Source organism: Aethalodelphis obliquidens, unplaced genomic scaffold (genome assembly GCF_003676395.1).
Source record: "Aethalodelphis obliquidens isolate GAN/ISIS:26980383/991018 unplaced genomic scaffold, ASM367639v1 scaffold79, whole genome shotgun sequence".
Lineage (NCBI taxonomy): Eukaryota > Metazoa > Chordata > Mammalia > Artiodactyla > Delphinidae > Aethalodelphis > Aethalodelphis obliquidens.
Window position 1 is genome coordinate 4,915,505 of NW_020838023.1, and position 27,510 is coordinate 4,943,014.

The window sequence follows — 27,510 nt, forward strand, 5'->3', positions numbered from 1 at the left end:
TTCTCTCTCAGTCACTCACCACCTGGTTCTTCTCTGCCCACAAGATTCACGAAAAATAGAAAATAAAGTAAAGCTTCATATGGCCAGAGTGGTCATATGAACAATGCCAGAATATTTGGTGACCCTGTCCTGCTCATACTGCCTTCTCAGCACAAGGAAAAAGGAAACCTCCACCATGTTTTCCTATTAGTTCTCTGGCTCCTCTGCGTCGATGACCATTGGTGACTAACACTACTACCTTATACGGTTGTTTATTATCAGGGTATGTATCACATTACAAAGGTGAAAATTCATAGGTATGAGTACTCTATGTGCCTCTTGCCAAATAGTTCCTATTCCAATATGAAGATTACTTAGAATTGCTCAAAATCCTGACTGCTATTAACATCATCGGCAAAAACATTCTGAAGCCAATTTGGCAAATATACATCAAAATCCTTAAAAATGCAGATACTCTTTTTAAAAAAATAAATTTATTTTTGGCTGAGTTGGGTCTTCATTGCTGCACGTGGCCTTTCTCTAGTCATGGCGAGCAGGGACTACTCTTTGTTGCTGTGCGCGGGCTTCTCACTGCAGTGGCTTCTCTTGTTGTGGAGCACAGGCTCTAGGTGCTTGGGCTTCAGTAGTTGCGGCACGTGGGCTCAGTAGTTGTGGCTCACGGGCTCCAGAGCGTAGGCTCAGTAGTTGTGGCACATGGGCTTAGTTGCTCCGCGCCATGTGGGATCTTCCCGGACCAGGGCTTGAGCCCATGTCCCCTGCATTGGCAGGCGGATTCTTAAGCACTGTGCCACCAGGGAAGCCCAAAATGTAGATACTCTTTAGCCAAGTAATTCCCCTTTCAGGATTGCATTTTAAGGAGATAATAATATACTTAGCAAAGGATAACTATAAGGATATGAATCACAGTGGTGCCAAATAATTGGAAAAGAGTCAATTGTCCAATAATAGAAAATAGTTACTTATGTTGTAACATATCTATACTAAATATAATGCTCTCTGTATGTTAAACTAATGATATAGAATATTTAATAAGTTGAGAAAATGTTAACAATATATACAGCTAAAAATTAGGTTCCAAAGTTGTATCTTTGGTGGAATCCTATTGTGCCACTGTCATTTCATCCACAATCTATTCCAGCCCATCCCCACTGAGTTGCAGTCATGTCATTTGGGTAGCATTTACCGCACTCTCAGCTCCAGGAGTCAGCGTTGTTGGTTTAGCCAATCTTCTGGCTGTAACAAGGTCTAAGCCAATTAGCACATCCATAGTCCTCTGGCTACAGAGGCTGGCCAAATCAGCATGCAACTCAGGACTCAAGTTTTGCAGTTGGGAGAATGAACATTCTTTCTTGCTGTATAAGAAAAAACAAGTGCACAGTCCTGATTATCTTGGGCAACTATTCCACTACATGAGGAAAACCAGCCTGAGGTTGAAGAGTAGTTGAGAACTGCAGAGTAATGGATCTGGAGCTTTGATAAATCAGGCTGAAGCCTAATACTTCTAGATGTTTTCAGGTGCAGAACCGATAATTCCCATTTGTTAGTTTACCTAGCATGAGCTTTGTTTTCTGTACTTGCTATCAAAAACATCCGAATTAATATGGACTCTAAGTAAAAACAGTATTTATTTATTACAAAGCTAAACAAAAAACTATCAATAATAGTTGTCTCTTGGTGGTAATTTATTACTGATTTTTTCCCCTATGCTTTGTGCCTTTCTGTAATTCCAGGTTTTCTATAATGAATATGTATGTTATTTTATTCAGGAAACCCCCCAAATATAAGGATAATTAGAATTGTAATACTAATCATCACTTAAGCCAAAACCATCAGATCTTTTTGTGGATGGTGATAAGACAAAGTAACTCTTCAAGTGGAGGAAAATAATTTATTTCCATTTTTATACCTTTCAGAGTCATGAATGTAAAGTTCTTACTCCTAAGAATCTTATTAATGTCTTCTAATAAGTTTATTAAAAAATACAAATCTAATTAGTTCAAGATCATGGCATCAGTAAAAATTGGTTTTAGGTGTACCAATGTTCAGGTAGAGAGGCAGTGTGGGCATAGTGGAAAAAACACTAGGCTTGGAGTCCCAGCTCTCCCATTTCCTGGCTGTTTGACCTCAGGCAATTACTTAACCTCTCTGAATCTTAATTACTTCAGGTAAGAAACTGAGGGTTGGACTAAATGTTATCTACAATCTTTGCATTTGTGAAATTCTATATTTCTATAAATGCTTTATATTTGAATAGAACTGATAGGCACTGCCTGTTTGGGAAGTATAAGTAGGTTTAACTCTCATTACAACTTTGATAGATTGGTAGAGATTTCTGCAAAGCTGTGTTAAGAAGGTTTCTGAGGGTTCATATGGAATCAGCAGGAAAAAGTGCTATGATCTATTAACAATGTTGCTGTGCAGAAGAAAGGGAGAGTGTTGCCATGCAATAGTGAGTGTCTGAATCACCAGGCTGGCTCATACGCACATTACTCGTTAATAGTAATAACCTCATTACTGCCCCTTTTAAAATTTATAGCAGTGCCCAAAATGTTTTCAAAGTGAAGTGACTGTGAAGGAAAGGCACCAAAATGTATCTGCTTCCTTTCTCCTTTTCCTTTACTTTCTTTTAATCACTGGTAGTATAGACTGAATAAGAGCTTGCCTAAATAAAAGCAAAACTCTTTGTAGTTGAGAATTCAGAAGGAAAGTTCTCGCTTGGTTCCTTACATTTGATATTTCTTGTAGAAGGAGCCATGAATTATAAGTTCCTAGCTAGTCAGCAAATGTCCTCATAGCAGTTCTGATAATGGGTTGGGCTGTCAGTGAGAGGTTTATTTGCAACCATGTTCACTTCTTGCTTCTGTCAAACTCATCCTCAGCATGGAACTCCAGCAGAAACCCTTGAATAAAGATCAACATCCTGGAGAGAAGCCAGAGGAGCCAGAGTCAGGAGCCATGTATCACTGCCACAGCAATTCCAAGGCCACAGAGAACAGGGCAAAGGAGCAAGTCTATGCCAAGTGGAAACTCTGTGCTGCTTCAGGAACATGCTTAGTTTTCATGATTGCAGAGGTCATCGGTGAGTATTTCTCAAGACTTCTCTGATTAAACAAGCAAACAAAACCCTGCATCATTACAGAAGAGTTGCCTAAGTTCTTTTAAAAAAAGACTGAATATTTTATGTAAATATAAAGTAACAATATGCTCACTTGAGATAAGTTGGAAAGCAGAAGGAAACAAAATAAAATTAATCACAATCCTACTTTTGAGTGATAATCTTCAATAACATTATGGAGTATTTTTCTATGGTATATTTTCTATTCATAGCTCACAATTTTTTTTAACATAACTGAGAGCACACAATGCTTTTGGCCATGCCATCAAATACTCTTTCAAAAACATTTCTATGCCTGAAGAATATTCTATAATATGCTCTACTGTGATTTACATAACCATCTCTCTATTGTTAGAAACTTAGGGAGTTTTTTCCTGCTTATGGACAATGCTGCAATGAAAAATCTGGAATAAAACTCTGCTTGCTTTTCTGGATAATTCCTTCAAAGAGATTCCTAAAAGTGGAAATAACTAGTTGAAGGACATGAATATTTTTATTACTTCTTTATGCACATTGCCAAACTGCTATCCAGAAAGCTTGAAACAATTCCTATGTCTGCCAGCTCTACGTGAGAATGATTCTCTCTCCAAATCTTTCCCAGAACTTATTTTAATCTTTCAAAAATCTTTGCTAATGTATAGATGAACATGCATTATTTTAATATGCATTCCTTTGTTACTATTAATATTATTTGCATGTTTATTAACGATCTGTATTTCCTTTTGTTAATGCATTTCCTATTTGCCTCTTAATATCTGTGGCTCACTTGTTTTTTCAGATAATTTGTAATCCTTTATATTGATCTCTGGGAGCTCTTTTTTTTTTTTTTTTTTGCGGTATGTGGGCCTCTCACTGTTGTGGCCTCTCCCGTTCCGGAGCACAGGCTCCGGACGCGCAGGCTCAGCGGCCATGGCTCACGGGCCCAGCCGCTCCGCGGCATGTGGGATCTTCCCGGACCGGGGCACGAACCCGTGTCCCCTGCATCGGCAGGCGGACTCTCAACCACTGTGCCACCAGTGAAGCCCTGTGGGAGCTCTTTATATAGTTATTAAACTTTTGTTATGTCTGTTATAAGTACTATTCTAGTTTGTTGTTTACTTTTTAGTTTTTAATTTTTGGTTTGACTTAGGGAAGTTTCAAATTTTATAGAGCTAATTGTATCAAACATTTCATTTTGAGCTGATTTCTTTTATGACTCTTTCACTATTTTAGTGCTTAGTAAGCCTTTCCTATCTACTGAGAAGATAAATATCATTTTGTTGTTCAATTTTTTGCATTAATTTTAAATCAATGTGAAATTATCTATGCTCTTAGCATTGAAAATTCTCTTTCTAAAGAGCTAACAAAGATTTACACATCATTTATGGAATAATTATTTCCTCCATTGATTTTTCTCCATATGACATTTATCAAATTTTTATAAATAATAGAGTTAGATTCTAAGGTGTTTTATCTATGCTGCTGATCTCTGTCGGTAGTAACATATTTAATGTAGATTTACATGTTATAATATCTGTTGTTCTTTTCTCATTATCCTTTGTTTAACAGAAAAAAGGTAAAGGCTGTTCATTCCTGTTTATTACTCTAATTAAACATGAGAATAATTTTGTTCAGTTTCCTCCAAAATCTAATTTTGATTTTATTGATATATAAATTAATTTGGGAACACAAATCTTCTTACAATACTCAGTTTTTCCCCCCAGGAATACAGTATGTTTCTCCATTTATCCAGATATTCTACATCTCTCATCAAGTTAAGGTTTTATGTTTTTAGTTTGCTTGTTTTAACACAAGGACAACCTACTTCTTGCTAGAGTTATTTATAGTTAGTTTGTGTCTTTGGTTTATTCTTTCCAGAGGTGAATGGGGTCTTCCTTTTCTCATGTCCTGCTTTCTAAATGGTTACTTGTTGGATTTTGGAGAGTTTTCATTTTGTATATTCATTTTGTACTCAACAGTGTGTTTGAACCACTGTCATTCTAAATGTACCTCAAGTTAATTTTCCTTGTTCCTCTCTCATCTCTCCTCCTAGGAGATAATCCTCTCTTGTTCAAAAAAATTATATTTCTCCTTGCTTTCAATAGTTATGTCTCTTCTGTATGTTTCATATTTTTAGCATGTTAAATAATATGCTAAATCAAATCATACGTTCAACTGTTTAGCTGTTAAGTGAAATGTTTCCTGAGGGGTTAAGTATTTTTATTATGTTAATGAAGTATTCTCCTTGTCCTGGTTTTTTAATGGTTAATGGATAATCAAGGATGAGTGTTGACTTTTATCAAAAACCTTATCTTTTAAATTCATTCTGTTTTAAAACTTTTTTACCCATTGTTGACGTGTATTATATTAAGAGATCATGATGCATTTCTGGTGTTAGGATGACAACAGCTAATATTTGGTTAATGCTTACTGTGTGCTGGGAACTGTGATGAGTGCTTTCTACGTATCACCTTACTTAATCCTGATGAAATTCCTGAGAGGTAGGTCCTATTACGAAACGCACTTTATAGACCATAAACCTGAAGCACAAAGACTAAAGTACTCGACTTTAACAACATCCTATCAGTGAGCAGGCAGTCTGAATTCCAGAGCTCATGTTCTTAGGCTCTCACTATGGTGACTAGACCTTGGTGGACCATTCTTTCAAGGCATGGCTCAATCTGAGTCACTAATATTTTTGTTAGGATTTTTACATTGAAAAATCGTAATTTTTTTGATCATTGAAATTTAACTACAGTTTTCTGTTTTGGAGCTATTTTTCTCGGTTTTTGAATCTGACTTATGCATATTAAAGTGAAAAGTTTAGTTTTAATAATTTCCTTTTTATATACTGGGTTGGCCAAAAGTTCATTCGGGTTTTTTCCATAAGATGTTAAGGAAAATCCAGAAGGAACTTTTTGGCCAACTCTATAAAAAAGCTAAAACAGTTTATATGACATTGTAATTATTCTTTCTTTTTAAGAACTCCCTGATAAATTGTCTGAATTCAGAGACATTCTTGGAGATTATTTTTTCATATATTTTAGCTTCTTCCTCATTCATGGACATACTCAAAATTTCTACTTCTTGAGTAAATTTTGGTTATTTATAAATCTCCCAAGTCATTCATCTCACTGAAATTGTCAAATTTATTATCATACAATGGAACATGATAGTCTTATATTGGTATTCTCTTAATTTATTCCAGCTCCTTTCTCATTTTAATATTGTTTGTATATTTTTACTTATTTTCCTTGATAAAACTTTATTTTATTGATATATATTTTTTATTGAATATATTATTAATTTTCCTTCTGTTTTCTAATTCATAATTTTGGCTTTAAAAATATTTTTACTTCCTCTTTCTTTTCTCAGAGTTGTAGTCTTATTGCATATTTTAATATCTTAAGTTATATCCTTATTTAACATATTTGTATCCTTTCTTTTTATTAATAATAAAGCTATGTACAGCTATAAACTTAATCTAAAGGTTTTGGTATGCTGTGGTATCTTATTTATAATTCTTTTTACCAAAAAATTAACAAGAACACTATAAGCTACCTATATAGTACCATAGGCTACTACCACTCTTACCACTATAACTTGTTACACTCTGTTACCAATATTTTGGCTTCATTTTCTCTTTATTACCCCCAAAGAGTGCTAAATTAATAATAATCTGAGAGTGGAGGAGAATCTGTTAAGCTTTTTTTCTTTTTTAGCACTATAATAGCAAGCAATTAGAATTAGCTTCTTCAAGTTATGGAGTCTTCTGACCTATACACGTATACTTTCATAGCTTTTGAAAACTGGAAGAGAGCTTAGACCCAATCCGGTCCAAGATGAATCCAGAGTTGGTAAATAACCTTCCAGTTAAAATTTTTTTAAAAAATTGATACCACACAATTTCTAGAGGCAGGGTGAGTCTTTTGAATGAATGACTTAATAGCTTGATAGAGCTGCAAAGAATTTACTTCTAGCAGCTCCAATCTGGAAAACTCCCTCTGGAAATCCATTGATATGTATATTAGAGGGGCATTCTTTCTTTTTTTTCTTTTTTTTTTTTTTTGCGGTATGTGGGCCTCTCACTGTTGTGGCCTCTCCCGTTCCGGAGCACAGGCTCCGGACGCGCAGGCTCAGTGGCCATGGCTCACGGGCCCAGCCGCTCCGCGGCATGTGGGATCTTCCTGGACCGGCGCAGGAACCCGTGTCCCCTGCATCGGCGGGCGGACTCTCAACCACTGCGCCACCAGGGAAGCCCGGGGCGTTCTTTTTTATTATTGAAAGTCACGAGACTATGGACAATTTTCAATTGCTCACGTAAGAGATCAACAAAACGGAAAATCTACAAAACATAATCCATTTGAAACATGATTTGAAAAGCTGATGTTCTGCACATTCATAGCCTTCCAAATAAAGTACTGGCACAACCCCATGCAAACACAGCTCAGCAGGATGTATAAACTGGCTTGTTTTCTGCACAACTGTCTTCTCTTGCTTTTCCCGGAAATCATGTGGATGCCGAGAATAGATGCATATTCTCCCCAGCTGATATCTAATTAATATTCTGAAATGAGATGGCCTCCCATTCACAAAACTCAGTTTCTCCTTGTACCTTTCCGTACGCCCTGTCAATTTGTTTCTAAAATTCGTAGAGGGGACGTGGGAAGCTATGCACTTGGAGTGAGCAAATCAATCTCCTCCTTTCCTTCTCATTCCTAATAATTAGTCTATGAGTTCAAATCTGGCTTTAGGGTCAGAAGAAAGTGATGTTGTCAGTGAAGGAATTAAGTGGATACTGACAGAAAATCACTTGGAATTTGAGCTGTATTGATGTTGAGCTAATTTTCCTAAAACGTTGCCCTCATCATGTTAATTCTGTTTTCAAAATTCTTCAGTGGCTCACCTTTGCCATCTCAGTCCTTCACAACCTTTTCCCCACCACGTCAAGCATAGGAAATTTTACTGAGTACAGAGGCAAACTGACAAGTATTCTTGTAGCAGAGAGAGGCTGGCTCAGGGGCCCTCTCTGTGGTAAACCCTACTCAGCTGCACCAAGTGAAGAGAGAGCAATATATTGGAAAACTCTGGCATCCTGCACGAAATGAAAAATTCTTACTTTGGCTTTCAAGTTATTCCACCATTTGCCTGCCAACCTGACTATCAATCTTTTTCTTTTACTACTTCCCTATATGACTCTTCTGCTGTTTCAGCTATTTATTCATTCTATGCAAAATAATCATTGCACCTTGAGGTCTCTGTAACTTTTGCTTACGCCTTTTGATTTACATGGAAAACTCTCTCATTCTCCATAGTCATCAAAACACTAACCATCATTCAAGACCCCAACCCACAACTCACCTCCTTCCTAAAACCATTTTTGACCATGTCAGAGAAAGCAGGTAGTATTCTCAGATGACTTTTGGGAATCTGGGAGGCCCTCCCGCAGGATATGGGATCTGAGCAAAGCCTTGAAGGATGAGTAGGAATGAAGAGGTGACTAAGAGGGAGATGAGAAGGGCCTTTCAGGTGGAGGGGCTTGAATGCAGTCCAGGAGTTAGTACATATCGGCCTTACCTGGAAAGATTTTGAGTTCTTAGGTCAGCAATAGGACAAGAAATCTGTATTCTTAGAAGGAAAAGCCTAAATACAGATCTGAACATGTCACAACCTTGCCTCAAAAATCACAAAAAGATCCCTTTGTCCCACAGGATAACATTCAAATCCTTTAGCATTACGTGTGACACCGTACACAAGGGTCCCCAAGCCACCTTTCCAGTCTCATTTCCCGTTATTTCTCCAACACACCGCTTTTCCACAAAGGTCCTACTTTTCCACAAAGGTGCCCCGTTCTTTTACTTCTCTCTGTTTTTGTTCTTGCTCTTATCTCTTTCTGAGAAACTCTTCCTTTCTAGCTAATTCTTACCCCTCCCTCCTGTGGAAAGTTCTTCAGGGCTCCCAGTGAGAGTGGCTTTCTGATCCCTTAGCCCATGATGCCTGTTTTCTATACAGTGAGTGTTAGACAAGGGGATCACTGAAGAGAGGAACTGTGCTTCGTTTAACTTTGTTTATTTTTGTATACCCTATCCCTGGGATGTGCACAGTAAGGTCTCAATATATCCTGGCTGGATGACTGAATTAACTGTCGATAATACCCCATGCTTTCAGAAGCAAATGCACATTCAGTCACAGACTACCTCGTACGAACAGTTTACTCCACAGGAGTCAGCACGATTCCCCACAGTTTTTTGGATGTTCTTATAAGCAGCTTGGATGGTTGCAGAATGCTTCTCAGTTCCCGGGTCTCCATATAACCAGGCTGCTTCCAAAGCAAGCCCTTTTTCTTTCCCAGTTCCCTCCTGACTCAGCTGAGCCTGTGGAAGAACCCCTGTAAGACTTCATTCCCTTGACTTAAGCTACAATTTTAGCCCAGCATACCAGCATTCATCACCACCATTCATTGCTAAGATTGCGGCAAGCTGCTTATCTGCGTGCAGTCATTCCCTGGGCAAGAAATAATGCATTATTAATACCGCTTTATTATCAGGACCAAGTTTGGCAGACAGAGCAACGTGAGAGGATAATTGGAAGGACAGCTGATTTGTTAGCAAAATGTTGCTTTTTGGTTAATGAATCATTCTGACTTTTGCCCTGACAGCTCAGTAACAAGCCTGAGGACTACTTTGCTTCAGACCATTAAACTTTCACAAACCAGATATTAACTATAGCTAGAGCCGGCGATCTCTGGGGCTTATTGCAATTATGAACCTTATACGCAATTTTTTTAAATCATTAGTTGAGACAAGGTGAGTCTGATGATGGAGGGGCTGATGACTGACAGTCTCTGTCACTTTGTTTGCACACAAGGCAATAAACAGCTTCTGGGAGGACTAATCAGTCAGCGGAAGCTCTTTGCTGGGAAGATGTAGTAACAACAATAAAGGTTATTGCACTCAAACAACAGCCCTGTTCGAGAAGGAAAAGATAAGGTGGTCCTTTTGACTTCTATTTTAGAGGCTGGAGGTCTTTTCACAAAGGAGAACTAGACAGAAATACAGGGAACACACCAAATGGAGAGAAAAACAAGGCAGGTGTCCTATGGCTTGGGTTCTCTTCCTGTGCTGTATCGGACTGTTGGTGCATTCAAGATGATCATACTAAGTGAAGTCAGTCAGACAGAGAAAGACAAATATCATATGATATCGCTTATACGTGGAATCTAAAAAAATGGTACAAATGAACTTATTTACTCAACAGAAACAGACTCACAGACATAGAAAATAAATTTATGGTTACCAAAGGGAAACGGGGTGGGATAAATTAGGAGTATGGGGTTAACATATACACACTACTATATATAACATATACACACTACTATATATAAAATAGATAATTAACCAGGGCCTACTGTATAACACAGGGAATGCTACTCAGTATTCTGCAATAACCTATATGGAAAAAGAATCTGAAAAAGAACAGATAGATGTATATGTACAATTAAATCACTTAGCTGTACACCTGAAGCTAATGCAACGTTGTAAATCAACTCTACTCCAATGTAAAATAGAGATTTTTAAAAAAGAATCTCATTGGAAGGTACCTGCCCTTTCTTCTTACTCCTCCCCACTATTCAGAACAGCAGTCTCAAAACCAGGTGGATAATGTAAATTAGCGGAGCAGAAGGAAGTGATAAAGACTGTGGTAAAATTACAAGTCAAATAACAGCACATCAGGGGGCCAGATTGTGTCATTTGGTTTACAGACCAAAGTCCAGGTCCTCAGTCTGGAGACCCTTTCAATCTGGCCTGCACCTCTCCTGCCTCCTCTTTTTATATTTCTTTTGCATCCTCATGCCCCAGTCTAACTGGGATGTTCTTCAAATGTTCCCCACATTTTATCCCAGGAATGGCCTCTCTTGTGCAATTCACTTCTACATGCTCAAATCCTACCCACTCTCTGGATCTTGGTTTCTTTACTTGTCAAACTGGGGAAAAGAGGTGGATTAAATCAAAGTTAAGACCCCTTCTCGTCTTCAGTTCTGGGAGTCTGTGGCATTTTCACCAGCTACAGTTAGTATGTATATGATCTAGTTGCACTCTGGGGCCCTAACCCCATATCCTATTCTGCATCCCCCAGGTGGACACATTGCTGGGAGTCTTGCTGTCATCACAGACGCTGCCCATCTCTTAACTGACCTGACCAGTTTCCTGCTCAGTCTCTTCTCCTTGGGGTTGTCATCGAAACCCCCCTCCAAGCGGCTAACATTTGGATGGCACCGAGCAGGTACAGTTCATCAACTGAGCACTGACACAGAGTAATGCTGCAGAGTCAAACCGATGATAAAAACGGAAGGGACGGTGCAAAACCTTGTTTGAAAATCCCTTAGAGGCACATCTCTGATTCACAGAGTGAAACAGATGTGTACGTGGTAACGTGTGTTCTCAATGCTAATTCCGCTAACAGTCAGATTAACGGCGCTACCTCTACTCCAATGGGACAACAGGAACACATACATCACTTTAGCAACCACCCCAGTCCAAGAATCTCAGTGTGCGGTAACAGCCATGACACTATTCATTAAATGACTCGGCATCTGGGAGAGAGGGTGGGGTGAAGCGTCTACCATTTTGCAAAGTAAAGCAAAGAGAGCCCAAGAGAGTTGGAGAGATTGAAGAACTTCTTATAGGGGGGTTGGGGATAGAGTATGGACGTTCCTGCTCACACAGCATTTAGCCATTCAGTGAACGGCTCAGCTGGATATCTTGTTCAACCAGCCATCAACGACAAGAAAAGGAGAAGGAGGAGGAGGAAGAGGAAATGAAAGTTTATTTTTCCTCTTTCTTAGATCTGGTTCTTTGACGAGTGACAGCTTGCTCTTGTCTAGGAATGGGCCCAGGTACGATGAGGGTTTACTACCTGGGAAGCTCTTACTTTGGCTCATTTTTACAATCCACCCAGCTCTCCGACACATACTGTCACTCCACTGCTCCTCCTCTGTATTATTCCTTATATCAGCTGGAGGAGCTACTGGCTGAATGTACAAATCATGTGTACAAAGAGTTACAATTCCATATTTTCACACCAGTTGAGAAAATCAATGTGGAGGAGATCTGAGGGCAGAGCTGTGGGCAACATGCTAACACGGCCAGCCTTCACTGAAAGGTGCCAATAGACAGAGACCACAGCTTGTAGGCTGACAATTGTGGATCGCGGTTTTTCAAGTTTAGAATGATAGGAAGTTCTAATTTCATGTCAAACAACTTATCAACACAGGTGTTTTGGATTGCCTTTCCTTTAACACTGGGGGGGGAGGGGGGAGGGAGGGAGGGAGGGAGGGAGGGGGGAGGCAATAAACATCAAAAAAAAGACTTGGTGGCAATGTGATTTCAGATGCTTTTCAGTCCCTGAATAGGGCTACACTTGGAAAACATGTACCTTTGGTTGAGCACCCATCATTTATCTGCATAAATTTTTACATGTATTTTACCCTTTATGATACCATTGGTCAAAGCTGCTTTGTAAACACAGGGAAGACTCAGAATTTAGATTGCTGCTTGAACTTTCTCATCCTGGTGATGGAAGTCCGTGAGCACTGACACTGTAGAAGACCAGGGCTGTTCAACAGGGCTTTCTGCTTCAAGGGAAATATTGTATAATAGATAATACAGTGTGGTCATGGAGCACTTTAGATGTGGCTAGTTCTACTGAAGAACTGGATTTTTAATTTTACCTATTTTAAATTTAAATAGCCACATGTGATCGATGGCTACCATATCAGGCAGCACCTCCATAGACATACAGGTGAAAATCAACTAGCGCAAATCAACTAGCACATGTTTGTTTGCATCAAACATGTAACTTCATGGATAACTTTGTTGAGGAAGAAGCTTAGTACAAAATGTGAGTTTACGTAAAGATAACGGTAATACACGCACCCCAATGTTCACAGCAACATTATTTACAATTTCCAAGATATGGAAGAAACCTAACTTCCCACCAACAGCTGAGGGGATAAAGATGTAGTATATATATACACATATATACATACGTATACACACACATACAATGGAATCCTACGCAGCCATAACAAGAATGAAATTTTGCCATTTGCAACAACGTGGATGGACTCGGAGGGCATTATGCTAAGTGAAATAAGTCAGACAGAGAAAGACAAATACTCTGTGATATCACTTATATGTGGAATCTAAAAATTACAACAAACTAGTAAATATAACAAAACAGAAGCAGACTCACAGATGTAGAGAACAAACTAGTGGTTACCAGTGGGGAGAGGGAAGTGGAGAGGGGCATGATAGGGGTAGGGGATTAAGAGCTACAGGCTATTATATATAAAATACATAAGCTACAAGGATATATTGTACAACACAAGGAATCTAGCCAATATTTTATAATAACTATAAATGGAATATAACCTTTAAAAAGTTTGAATCACTATCTCATACACCTGAAATTTACATAACATTGTACATCAACCACACCTCAATAGAAAAAAAAATAGAGTGTTAAGTGGCCAATGAGACAGGGGTCATGTGAATATGGTTACAATCATGAAAGTGTACGTAAATGACTGAAGTCTGGGAAATAATATGTTACATTGCTCTGCTTTAAAAGGGGGAAGGTCGGAATTATGAAATGTGCCCGACCACTGACTCACAGAATATTTCTAGAGCCTTGTAGGCTTTTAGAAGCTATATACAAGGTTGAGTGAAAGATCAAGGTGAGGTGTAAGGAACTTCTAAGTGAGCAAACATACGTCACTTAGAGGGAAGCCTGAACACTATCTTATCTTTAAATGTTCATGTAAATGTCTCCATTCTGACACTTCTTTTCCTTACTCTTGCTTGTAAAATGCAGTTAGAGTGTTGATATACCTTGGAGTTTGCCTCCGTGTTTATAATATGTTGGGTTGGCATATGAAGCTCATTTTCATTAAGTCTCTGAAGGATTCCCTTTTTACTATTTTACAGTGCTGGCAAGTTGTAAGTGTTTTATGGCAAAATTAAGAGTTTCTAAACACGTTTTACTCTGTGTCCCATTATTTCATCTCCTAATAAGTTTCAATCATTTTAGCACCTGTTTAAATTAAAATCCCTCAGGAAAGCAGCAAGGGTAGGCAGCCATTAATATGCTTTAAAAATTTGCTGAAAATTACTTAGTAATATGGAGCATAATGAACTCAGACACTGGTGTTTTATGAATACAACATTAGAGTGTCTCATCTTACTGCTAAAATCCATCCACACTTTTGCTTTGCGTGAGTGAGCTAGTGTGAAGCCTCTCTTTTTTGGGGGGGAATGGAGCATTAACATCTTATGACTCTTGGGGAGGTTAAGGTGATTCACAAATTCTTTGTGTATGTGTGTCTGCGTGCATTTTGAATCCCTAGAGATCCTCGGTGCCCTGCTGTCCATCCTATGTGTCTGGGTGGTGACGGGTGTGTTGGTGTACCTAGCGTGTGAACGCCTGCTGTACTCCAATTACCAGATCCAGGCGACCGTGATGATCATTGCTTCGAGCTGTGCGGTGGCAGCGAACATTATGTAAGTCACCCCGCACACTGCCCGTGAAGCTTGTCTGGACATAGATTTGTGGGTTTGTTGTTGTTGCTATTGTTTGTTTTTAATTCCTCCACTTGTGAGGATGGTAGAGACCTGACAGAGTGTTCAAATGGCTCTAAGACTGAAAATAGGGCTAGTTGTGCTAGTTTAAGTTACAGTATGTTTTAATATTGGCTTCTAATAGCTACCATTTTGAATGCTTCCTACGTGTCAGAGAATGCGCTGAGGTATTTTGATCTATTTACATTATCAAGCTCAATGTTCACAACACTCATACCATACAGATTAGGAAATTGAAGCTCAGTGAGGTTAAATAAACTGCCAATGAGGCAGTGCAGAGCAGGATTTGAAAATAGACCCACCAAACCCAGAATTGAGCTTCTAGCCACTCTGCTCTCTCACACAAATTGATGGTTCCATGTGGGATGTGACTTACTCCTATTCTTTTTGTTACATGAACACATTATGAGTTCCCAGAGACCTGGGTTGGAAGAGATCATAAATTTTATTTACTTCAGCCCCCTTTCTACTTTTGAATTCTCTTTTGCAATATCCCCATAAAGTGGTCATTAGTTTCATATATTTTAACAGAATAATAGGGAATTTATTTCTCTCAAAAGCAGTCTATCTTATCTTTGCATCATTATGATTGCATGAAAACTCTTAAGCTGTGCTAGCTAAGCTCTCTCTTTAGTTTCCAGCTCTTGGTCCATTCTCTCATCCAGGCAGTCTTAAATCATTCTTAGAGGAAATGTGATCACGCCCTGCTGGACATGTGATTATTGCCATACTGGTCTGGTCTTCCCAAATGAACTATCTGATTGCTCGTGACAATGCGGAGCTGAAGCCAGGGCTTTGATCCTTTTTGGTTGACTTGATCTTTCCTATTTGATAGTCTGATTTTGGGCAACGTTACTTTAAACTCTATCTATCTATCTATCTATCCATCCATCCATCCATCTACCTACCTACCTATCATCTGTGGTAGTCACAATAATGGCCCCTCAAAGATTTCCACATTCTAATCCTTGAAACCTCTGAATATGTCAACTTACATGGTAAGAGGAACTTTGCAAATGTGGTTAACGATGGATCTTGAGAAGGGGAGACTATCCTGAATTATCCAGATAGGCCCAATGTAACCACAAAAGTCCTTATAAGAGGGAAGTATGAGGTCAGAGGGGAGAGAAGATGCTGCGTTGCCGGCTTTGAAGATGTAAGTGACCTCTAGAAGCTGGAAAAGGTAAGAAAATGAATTCTCCCCTAGAGTCTCCAGAAGGAATGCAGTCCTGCACACTCATTTTAGACTTCTGACTTCCAGAACTGTAAGACAATAAATTATGTTGTTCTAAGCCACAAAGGCTTTGTGGTAATTTGTTACAGTAGCAATAGTAAACCACCCATGTATCACCTGTCTATCTTGCAGTGTAACATGATACATTCAATGAGGTAGGTTCAGGAATGGAAGAAGACAGTGACGAAGAATGGCATTTTAAACAGCGTTGTTTTGTTTTTGTTTTCTGAGAGCGGGCACAAAGGAACCCCTGGAATTAGAGGGTAGTCTGAGCGTGTGTACTTTGAATAAGTTCCTCCAGGCACTTTCATGTCCTTAGCTTGTACCTGCCTCAGGTCCTCATCCCTTAGTTTGGGAGCCATTGCTCAAAATCTCTAAGCTAAACAATTAGAAGAGTGGTATCTGATCTGCTGTCACTGACTAGATCACTATTTCTACCCAGTTAACTTGAAAATATGTTTCATATTGGCCCTGGGAGAAAAAGTATGGGAAGATCAATGCAAATCTATCACTACTAGGAGACAAATAAGCCAGACCACATGTCCTGCTGACTGGGAGTCAATACCATCATCTTTGCATAAGAAGAACTATATGTCCCCAGGGCAGCAGGAACAATAAAAATGTTAATAATTTCCCGAGCCATATGTCACATAGGTTGTGTGTATGCTGCATAAAGATGAAGAATGCACCCAGTTAACTACCACATAAATCTGGCACCTTGAAGATTGAGTGTGACTTTCTAAATAGATACCATCCAAATTTTCTTTTTACTACAACTGCTTTCGAACTTCGACCCTAATACTGCATGTGCTTTTCATGCTTACAAAGACCAGGGAATTGAAAAGCATTGACTTCCCTGTGCAAGCAGGAAGTTATTTATGGATAAGGATACTGAGTGACTCAAATGTTTACTCCCAGAACTGGGATTACAGGTTTCAAGTTCTGCTAGATGCTGTATTGTCTGACCGCAGAGATATCAGAACCATAATTTGGGAATAAATCTATTGCTTGGGAGCCCAAAATCAAGGTAGAAAGTTCTAACAGAAGTTGCCTAAGGGATTCTCAGATGAAGATTACGGACAGCGCCTTAAGGCTAAGTTTTTCTCTGCCGGCAACATTTCCTAGCCTATTTAACTCTAGTATAACCTTTCAAATCCAACTCAATTGCCTTGTCTGTCTAACTAAACCAGAGTCCCCTGTTGTACTATCTGTAGCACCAGTTCTTAATAGACTTAGTATAATTAGAATTTTCCATTTATGTGTGTCTTTCTAAAATCTCTGCCATCTCCATCATACTTAAAGCTACAATGGGGGAGGGACTACGTCTGTTTTCACCTTTATGCCCCAAGCATTTAATAGCGCCTGGCATATAAGAATCCCTAAGTAAGTTTTCTTTTTAAATACAAAATGAGTAAAAGAATGGATAACAATGTGATGAGCATACATGGCAGACCCAGAAAGAAAGTCTATTAACTTCTTTCTAGGTCTGCCGTGTATGCTAGGCATGTTAGGCATGTTAGGTTGTCTGAAGAACTTTAAATGGTAACTCCTAATTGAGGGTGAATTTCTGCCCAAACACTGACAATCTAAAAACTGTAAATTAGGTAATGTTCACATCTTGGTGGATAGCAGTCTCTCTGCTTTGTGATGATGGCCTGAGATTTAACAGACACCTACCTGCAAATAGACTGGGATACATGTTACTGAAAAATTATTTTTTTAAACCTTTGTTCCAAAATGTACAGAAAGTGTTTCTAGGCAAAACATAAGAGATATTACTCCTGGACTTCCCTGGTGACGCAGTGGTTAAGAATCCGCCTGCCAATGCAGGGGACACGGGTTCGAGCCCTGGTCCGGGAAGATCCCACATGCCGTGGAGCAACTAAGCCCGCGTGCCACAACTACGGAGCCTGCGCTCTAGAGCCCATGAGACACAACTACTGAGCCTGCATGCTGCAACTACTGAAGCCCGTGTGCCTAGAGCCTGTGCTCTGCAACAAGAGAAGTCACCACAACAAGGAGCCTGCGCACCACAATGAAGAAAGGCCGTGCACAGCAACGAAGACCCAACACAGCCAAAAATAAATAAATATATTAAAAAAAAAAAAAAAGAGAGCGATTACTCCTAAAGTTGTCGATAAACAGAATCAGGTACATAATTTATAGGGCCCACTATTAGTCTCTTTGACTTGGATTGGAGCTGTTAAATTATGCAATATGTTATATATACATTATAATACATTAATATATTTCAGTCTCTTGATAAACAGCTACATATACATAAGCACAGTACTCTCACCATTGGCCATTAGGGAATTATTCAAATTTCCAATTCTCATGGAAATGAACAAAATTAAGTAAAATAAAAGATTAAAAAATCCAACTTTGAAGAAATTCACTCCTTATTTTGTTTTATTGTTTTCTGCTGCTTTTTTGCATTTGAAACCAGCACATTAATTAAGCTCCCACCAACACTCAGCTTTAAGCCTAGCTCAGTGTCTGACATTCAGTAGATCCTCAATAAATATTTCCCCTCCTCATTGTCAAATACTTGGCATTTACCTAAGAGGTGATGGTTTTCAGTTTTAAAATGAAACAGAGTAGCATTAATTAGATGGAAAACAAAACTGAGGTGAACCTTCATTGTCTATCCTTGTGTGAACTTTTTTAAATTCCATGATACCCTTGTGTTCAAAATTAGTTCAAAATAGTCCACTATAAAGCATTAATGTTTCAACTCTTTGCCATTTGGGGTAATACATGCTGTCGTCAACTCCCCATTGTGCTGCACAGATTTTTATGGGTTAGTCTCGTGGGCCAAGGACATTGCTTTTTCTTCCAGACTAAGTGTGATTTTGCACCAGAGACACCCTGGCCACAATCACGAAGAAGTGCAAGCTAATGCCAGTGTCAGAGCTGCTTTTGTACATGCCCTTGGAGATCTATTTCAGAGCATCAGTGTGTTAACCAGTGCACTTATTATCTACTTTAAGGTGAGTATGTTTGAGTTTACTCACTGTCTTAGTGATTTTATAGATTAGGTGGTACAGAAGCTGACCCTCCATTATTAACTTAAATGAGGGTGGACAGCCGGTTTGCCTACACAAACTACTTTACAAGGTTTAAACAAAGAAACTTTCAAAGCTTGAAACCTTAGACTTTCCAAATTCCTAAGAGCTATGTCTTTAACTGTAGGGCTGCCTGTCTTTCAAGAAAGTAGTTCCTTCTGTTCTGCGGTTAAGATGGATTGCAATGGAACCATGAATAACTTAGGGTTCTTGGGTTGTAATCAACAGAAAAGATCTGTAGCTCACTTAAGCAAAAAGTAGACTCATTGGCTGAAATTTATTGGATGTACTCCTCTACAGAAATCAAGGTAGAATAAAGAGCAACTTTTGGTATCTAGATTTCAGAAACTATCCAACTTCTGTCCTAGGCACCATGATGAAATGAATGTGACTCAACTAATTTTTTTTCCTGTTCTTGTCACTCTGCTGAAGATTCATATTTCTGGGAAATGGAGCCCAACTGACATAGGTTGGGTCTTGTATCTGCTGTTTGGCTGGGGAGGGTAGAGCACCTGACTGACTCTCCCACCATGGGAGACAGGTAACTTATTTCCAAAAAGTCAGGGTGTCAATTGAAACTTGGAATAGATCCTGAGTGGGCCTCTGACCCCAAACAAATATTCACTACAAATCTCTATTTGGTAATACCAAGAACCAACAGAGTTGGGTAAGCGCGGAGGTAGGGGGGTAATGGAGGAGAGGAGTGTATAGCTCTGTTCACATCACGACTGCCCAGTTAGCAAGGACTCTATTATTTTTAGTGGAAAATGAAAACATGTAAATAAAAATTACAAAGACATGTCTGAACTCAATTGGGCAAATCCTCACTAAAAGCTTTAAGTTTAAGACCAAATCGTTCAAAATTGTAGGGTGAGTGAAGTTTGAGAGTACTCTTACCAAGGTTATTCTTGCCGGGTTTCTTAGAAGTAATGAGGCACAAATTTTTCTGTGGCACAGAACTTCATCAAGGGCAGAATAGCAGGTGTTTTACCCTGAGGCCAAGGGCTCCAGCGGTGAGAGAGCACGAGAATGAGGCCTCAGTACATATTCTTTGGACTGTATCAAAGATGCCTGCCTTGAGTACGCGTCATATCTAAGAGGGAAAGAAGTAAACTGACCCACTCTGCCAAGACCAAGCTCTGGCTATACCTTGGTTACATGCAACCTCTGAACAAATGATATCCTTTCTTTTCATCATAATTAAGGATGAAAAGTCATTGAATGTTGCACAAATGTGTGCATATTTTCATCACATTCTCTGTACTTCTATTAATTTGAGAGAAGCTCAATCAGGCCTTTTGAGAGCGCACTCAAGGATATCTCTCTTTTTACTTCTTAAATTGTGGGGAGAGCATGTCCTATGGTCTCCCTTTCTTGAGTCACTGAGAGTTGAAAGCTTAGAAGAAGGACTGAGTCTTCAGGAAGTCTTGCCTCTGAGTTGGAGTTCAGTGTCAGGAGGGTGAACGGGTGACAGGGAGGGAAGGAAGCGTGAGGGTTTACTTATTTTATCCATCAGACTTTCCGCATGGGAGGCCTGCATTCAATTAACTGAAATCCCCATATTTTCTAGCCAGACTATAAAATGGCTGACCCGATCTGCACACTTGTCTTTTCCATCCTGGTTCTAGCCAGCACCATCACTATCTTAAAGGACTTCTCCATCTTACTCATGGAAGGTAGGAATGATTTTCTTATTATTCCCAGCATTTGTGTTTTCTCTTCCTTATAATCACAAAAGGGAATGGCCTCAAGGCATGCTTACTGTGAGTTTGCATTATAGGGAAAGCGTAAACTTACAAGAAATTTTTGTGAAAAAAAATATGATTTTTATTCAAATGGGAATACATAAATAAAAAGGACTGGCTTCTGTTTTCTTCAGCAACTGTTAAATGATATGGCATAGTATAAAAACAATACGTACAAACACCAGAATGAGCGTTTCAGTGAGGGAGACACAGCAAAAATATAAATTTATCCCTAACTATGTGGCAAATACCTAAGAAATATTGAATAAATCTATCCCTCAGGCAGCATTATAGCTACTATGAAGGATTTGCCTAAAATGCTCATTAGACTAGGCCAGCAGTTCTCAGACAGTGGCATCAGAACCACTTGGAGGGTCTGATAAAACACAGACTGCTGGGCCCATCCAACTGTTCCTGAGACAGTAGGCCTGGGGCGAGGCCTGAGAATCTGAATTTTAACAAGACGTTGCCGCTGCTGGGCAGAGGCCCGTACTTTGAGAACCACTGGACTAGTCTCTTCATACCCCTGAAAGGGTTCTTCCATGAGAACACTGGGAGTGGCACTTAGAAAATTCAATCACAACCAGAGATTTGCATCTTATCAAACATTCAGATGATCAAAGATAGCCATACATCAGCTGAGCTTCTCTTTCCTGTCCAGCACATTTTGACAGAAGGTAGACACAGTCTCAGAGTACAGCTGCCTTCACGACAGCTCACCCTTCCCTAGCTTAGCATTCACTGCCCAGTACACGTTTAAAGGTTTTGTTCTCAGAGGGCATGATAATCGTTGGTAGGTGATAATGTTGATTGACCACAGTGAAACAGAAAACGGAGTCAAACATCACTGAGTAACAAGTGAATGTCCTCGCTCAGAAGGGGACAATATTTGGTTTGTCAAGTCACAGATGCATCCATTTCCTTTTCGGAGGGCCAAGCACTGAGCTGCAGCTGTTACTGCTGTTACAGAACTTACTGACTTGAAGGTGGAGAAAAGACAAATGTGTGTACAATGTGAGATGACTACATTCCACTTTATCTCTCAGTACAGACGTTCTCTCATGATTATCTTTTTTTTATTTAAGCAAAAATGTAACTAATTATTGAAACTGGCAGGTAACTCCTATCTGGAAGACACTTAATTTTTAAATTAGGTTTTCAAATTAGGTTAGCATAAAATAATACTTGTACTTGGTAAAATTTTTTAAAAAAAGATGGAAAGGTATAAAATGATAAGAAGAAGTCTCTCCATTTTTCTACCTTTGAATTCTCAGTCCCATTATTCAGGAGTAACACCTACTGATAAGTTGACATATATCTTTCCAAAAATATCTATGCATTTACACATATATGTACATGCAATATACATATATACATGTGTGTATATGTGTGTGTATATATATATATAGTGCATGTGTCTTTTTTACACAAACTAGGATTACATACATATTTTGTCCTGCACCTTACTTTTTTCAACTGGAGATCTTTCCATATTAGTACACACATAGATACACCTCATTCTTTTTCATGGATACAAAGTATTCTATTCTACTGTAAGCACGTATCGCAATACCTGCTTATTGACAGACATTACAAATAATGCTGCAATTACATTTTTAGCAATTGTATATCTAATTATTCCTAGATAATAATATTCCTAGATAATAATCTAATAATTCCTAGAAGTGTATTGCTGTTTCAGAAGTTACGTGCATTTTCAAATTTGATAGATATTGCCCTTTCTACCAAAGATACCATATCAATTTCTTTCTTACCAACAGCATATGAGAGTGTTCACTTCCTCACATCGTCACCATCACTGGGTATTGTCAAACTGTTGATTCTCTTCTAATCTGATAGGTGAATATTATCTTATTGATTCCATACACAAGTCTTTAATTATGAAGAATACTGAGTGATTTTTCATATACTTATTATGAGTGATTTTTCATATACTTATCAGCCTGGGTAATTATTTTTTTGAAAACGAATCTGGGTATTTTCCTGGATACGTTAATATTTTTGCAGGCTCTCCCCCAGAAAGAAAAAGCTTTCTAAGGTGTGATGAAACATTGAGGCCAATGGGAACATATCCTATTTCATAGAGAAAAATAAGTAACAGTGGACTTGCATTCTCCATAAAAGTCAAGTGATAAAGGAGGCAAGAGAAAAAGAGGTAGTGGGATCATGACTTCATCTCAAGGGTCCTAGCTGAATGACAGCAGGTCTTCAAAGGGTCAGATGAAACTCTCCAGAGATGACACGTTGGGCGTAATAGTCAACTTTGGGTTACAGTACATGGAGTCTAGCATTTGCATGACACTCCACACCCAGAGCACGTACCTTAGAATCTGACATGCCACTTACCTATGTGGCCTTAGCAATTCTTCTTAACCTCTCTGACTCCCACTTTCTTCTCCAGTCAAACAGGAGTTGTAACACTCATTAACTAGCTCTTAAAGTTCTTATGACTATTAAATAAAATAATCACTATAAATAAAGTGCTCAATACAAACCTTGACATGCAGCTTCTCAATAAAGGTGTTATTATTATGATGATGTAACATTTTCACCCATGACTCCATGCACATTCTATGGCTAATCTGAGACAAGAACTTCTTTGTTTCTAGTACCCTGAGCTTTGTGCAGCTCACAGAGTAAAAAACCATGTTGACAAGTTCCAGGAAATATGAAGTGGGACTAGACTAAACTCAAACTGTAGTGAATTTTAAGTTAGCCTCAAGGAGGAAATCCCCATGAGCAAGGTTCTTAAATCCTGAAAAAGGAGAGTTAAGGATTCCCCATTCCTTTTAAGTAAGTGGTTCTCTACTAGCTGCTCATTACAGTCATCTGGGAAGCTTTTAAAAAATACTTATACCCAGGCCCTAGACCCAGAGATTTTGATTTAATAGGGGCTGGCCTTGATGTTTTTCAACATGCAGCCAAGCTTGAGAACCACTGCAAGGTAGAGCTGCCCAGTAGCTGGTAAATATTAGTGTAATGGTCCTCTACCTTGACTCAGTTAGAATCACCAAATGAGCTAAGCAAATACTGATGCTGGGTCTTATCCCCAGAGAATCTGACTTAATTGGTCTTGGGTGTAACCCAACAAATCATTTTAGAAATTTCTAAATTTCCTGATCATTTTAGAAATCATCAGGATTTCTAAAATCCCCGGTGACACTAATGTGCATCTAAGGTCAAGAAACACCATAAAAGCATATAGATTTCAGAGCCTCATCCGTAGAAATTTTCTTCAGGAGCATTTTAATGGAGCCAAGCCATGTTTATTTTTAACAAACACACCAGGTGTCTGTGATGTATGTATACAATTGAAGTGGAAGCTAAAAAGTGTTTATCCTTAGAAATCTCTTCTACAGCATCCTCTCTGGATCAACTTTAGTTGACAAGGATTTACCCATTGCATCAAATGGCTTTACCACGTCTGTACTAGTTGAGTTGATTTTTTTTTTTTAATTCTTATATCAAACCGATGTCTTCTATGATTTTAACCGACCATTGACTCAGGCCCTTACACTTTCATATCCTGTCATCTTCTATGTGACAATCCTTGCCGTGTTTGAAAACAGTGATCCTACTTCCCTTAGCCTTCTCATCTCGAGGCGAGAGACACCCCAGTTCCTTCAGCCCCAAAGAATAGCCGACTGGCTGCCAGACTTCCCACCTTCCGGTGTGTCCCACACCGTTCCTTTAGAAACAAGGATGAAAGTCAAACTACTACATTCTGTGGCCCTAATATTAAACCCTAAGATACCTAAAATAATAGAAATTCTACAGACTGAATAATGAGATGATATTACAACATTAGGATCCCCTATTCACACCGTTCACTAAGTGACCTGTTGGATAGCGAACACTTGTACAGCAGTAGAGTTTACAAAGGACAGATATTTTCTGAGATATTTTCAGAGTCCCCAAAGGACTCTGTTAACTACATATTGTTCTTATCATCCCTATTTTACTACAAATGTTCTAAGGCTTAGACAAGTTCCAAGAGTTGGGTAGGTTCACAATAGTTGTAGTCAGAATACCAACACACGATAATCTGATACCAAAGCCCATGTGACTTCCTTTTGCTTTCCAGATAATTTCAAAGATAAAACCATACACTCTGAAAATGAAGGGTGATGACTGTTGTTGATGATTGCCTAGTAAAATCTGCAAATATTCTTTGTGAACCTGTGATTGACGGTAAAACCTCTGAAATAGTCAGGTGAATCTGCTTTGTAAATATTTGAAATAAGAAACCATAAATGGAGAGGGCAAGTTAATAATTTACAAAGGGCTTTCTGTCCTCGACTGGCCATTGCACTGAGCTGTATTTAGTGAGATAACAACAGCCTCCCACTCTGTCCTCTTGGCAGGTGTGCCAAAGAACCTGAGTTACCATGGTGTGAAGGAGCTCATTTTAGCGGTGGATGGGGTGGTGTCTGTGCACAGCTTGCACGTCTGGTCGCTAACAATGAACCAAGTGATTCTCTCAGCTCACGTTACTGCAGGTCAGTGAGTTTTGTAAACACCCTGGACGAAATTCAGTCCTTGTCCTGTAAAGTCCGTAGTTTCCCTCCTTTTGGTAGAGGAGCCCTTGGTGTCTGTGGCCCCTGCCAACACAACTGTAAAGTGTTCTGTGTGACCAAGGGCCTTTGAAAATCGTCCCCCTTGCCAGTGTCGTCGTGGCAACAGTGATACTTATGACAACCCTGGAGGCCGACTGCAGAGGGTTACAGAGTAGAACAAAAGGCTAAAAGGCCACCCAAACTTCAAGGCCTTAAACTCTGTTTGACCTGATGTCCTATCGGTTAAATAAGAGGAAGAATTTAAGAAGAAATCTTCATTGAGTATCTTTGGTGTGTAAGATGCTTTGCCTATCACCAAAGAGAGAAAGATGGTCCCATCCTTAAGGTTCTAAAAAGTTAAAAGATATTCTAGTCAGAATTAATGGTGGTTCCTTTACTGAATGGTTAGAAATTCTGTAACCATGTGAGATAACTCTTAGGATTTGGGGTTTATCCCAAAAACTACTTTTTCAGGTAGAAGGTGATTTTGTTCGTGATACATCCTAGGGCTGAGAAAATGGGCACTGCCTCGGGAGACAGCTCAGGCTTAGGCTGCTAAGAAATAACTCATGAAGTTACTTAGAGGCAGAGAACAGAGGAGTCATCTGAGGACTGTGTTTTCTCAGACATCCTCAGCTTTGCTGAGAAGCGTGGATCGGGCTGCAGGGAATTTACAGCCTCTACTGCACCGATATTTCACTGCAAATGGAAGAATCTAGGAAACAATCAGGTTACTACGGAGGGAACTTTACAGCCTCCTGATACCTTTGGGGACAAGAGAAAAGATGGCAGTGAGGTCTGCTGCTCTAAAGGCTTCCTGGCTCTTGTCACTATCCTTGATATAAATTCTGATTAGCCATAAGGGTGGCAACCCAGAGAACCCAGGGAACTGGTGAGCAGGGCTGTATAAGAAATAATAGTCTTGACTTGGCTTTTTCATGGCTTATCTCCACCTTCATAGTCAGCTCCTAGGAGCGCCAGACTCCAGAGAGGCTGTCGGCGAGAAGAGCTCCCAGAGTGACGGGGTGCTTTGCAGCACTAGGATGTCCCCTGTTTTGACTGTGTGAATGTAGCTGATTGTCAGAGCCATCGTGGCTCCTTCTGAGCGCGCTGCCTGTGCCCCACCCCACCAGGTCAAAGACAAAAGCTGGAGATGGGACGTCGCCCCTGTGTGTACAAATCAGTGCCGATCTCACTGTGGTTCTTTATCGACAGCAGCCGGCCGGGACAGCCAGGTGGTTCGGAGAGAAATCGCGAAAGCCCTGAGCAATAGCTTTCCTGTGCACTCACTCACCATTCAGATGGAACCTCTAGCCGACCAAGACCCCGACTGCCGTTTCTGTGAAGATCCCCTGGACTAGCTCAGTCGCACTGCCAGCTCCGCAAGCTCGACGGGCCACTACGTGCTGCTCCGCAGTTCCTAACAAACCAAAGGAAGAAGTTTGAGAAATTCATGATACAGTTCAATGCACGTTTTATCCTTCTTCATTTAGCTCATCCTCCATGAATGAAAATGCGTTTAGATTCATCAGTCCTTTGGATTATCAACCCATCTGTAGCTGTGTTCAATTCCAGGAATGTGTGTAGAGATTATTCCTGACTGGGGGTGGCGGGGGGGGCGGAAACTGAAATAACAGCTGTTTGTAACCACAGGTGATAAAAAGTTCACCTCCTTTCAATAACGCATCCCGAGGCTGAGTGGGTAAAGCTGAACTCACGAAAGTCCTATCAAGAATCAGCGTCAAGGAAGGAGTCACAGATTTTTTCCGAAACACGAAAAGCAAAACGGACAGGAGCCAAGTCAGGGGTAAAAGAGAATGTGGAGGTCTAGTACTGCCTTAGAGCTTGACTTTCCCCCTAAGCTGTAATATAACTGGGGGCATCATCTTCCTACTCCTTATCAATGTCACTATTCACGACATGGGACAGAATTCCGTCTCTTTATCTTGCTCGCACACTATGTTGTGATATGTCTGAAACTGCTGAATTCTATTTTACTTCCCTGTATAAAAGGCACCTGTACAAATGAAAAATGAGGAAACTGCTGCTTTTTGAGTGTTTTCATATGGTGTGGCCTAATAATAAAAGAAAACGAGGAGGCACAGAGAGGCAGAGTATTTACCCCAAGTCACACGAAAGAGCTCCCAGGTCTT

The 27,510-nt window shown here is 39.6% G+C and overlaps 1 protein-coding gene across 1 annotated transcript; it reads left to right on the forward strand.

Moving 5' to 3' along the window:
* Positions 1-2,772: 2,772 nt before the first annotated feature.
* SLC30A8 (solute carrier family 30 member 8) lies at positions 2,773-26,745 on the forward strand. Its single transcript, XM_027092558.1, has 7 exons — positions 2,773-3,079; positions 11,231-11,377; positions 14,502-14,655; positions 18,810-18,960; positions 20,606-20,711; positions 25,166-25,300; positions 26,573-26,745. Exons 1-7 carry the CDS (start codon positions 2,881-2,883, stop codon positions 26,716-26,718), a joined length of 1,038 nt encoding a protein of 345 aa, XP_026948359.1. The 5' UTR covers positions 2,773-2,880; the 3' UTR covers positions 26,719-26,745.
* Positions 26,746-27,510: the final 765 nt, after the last annotated feature.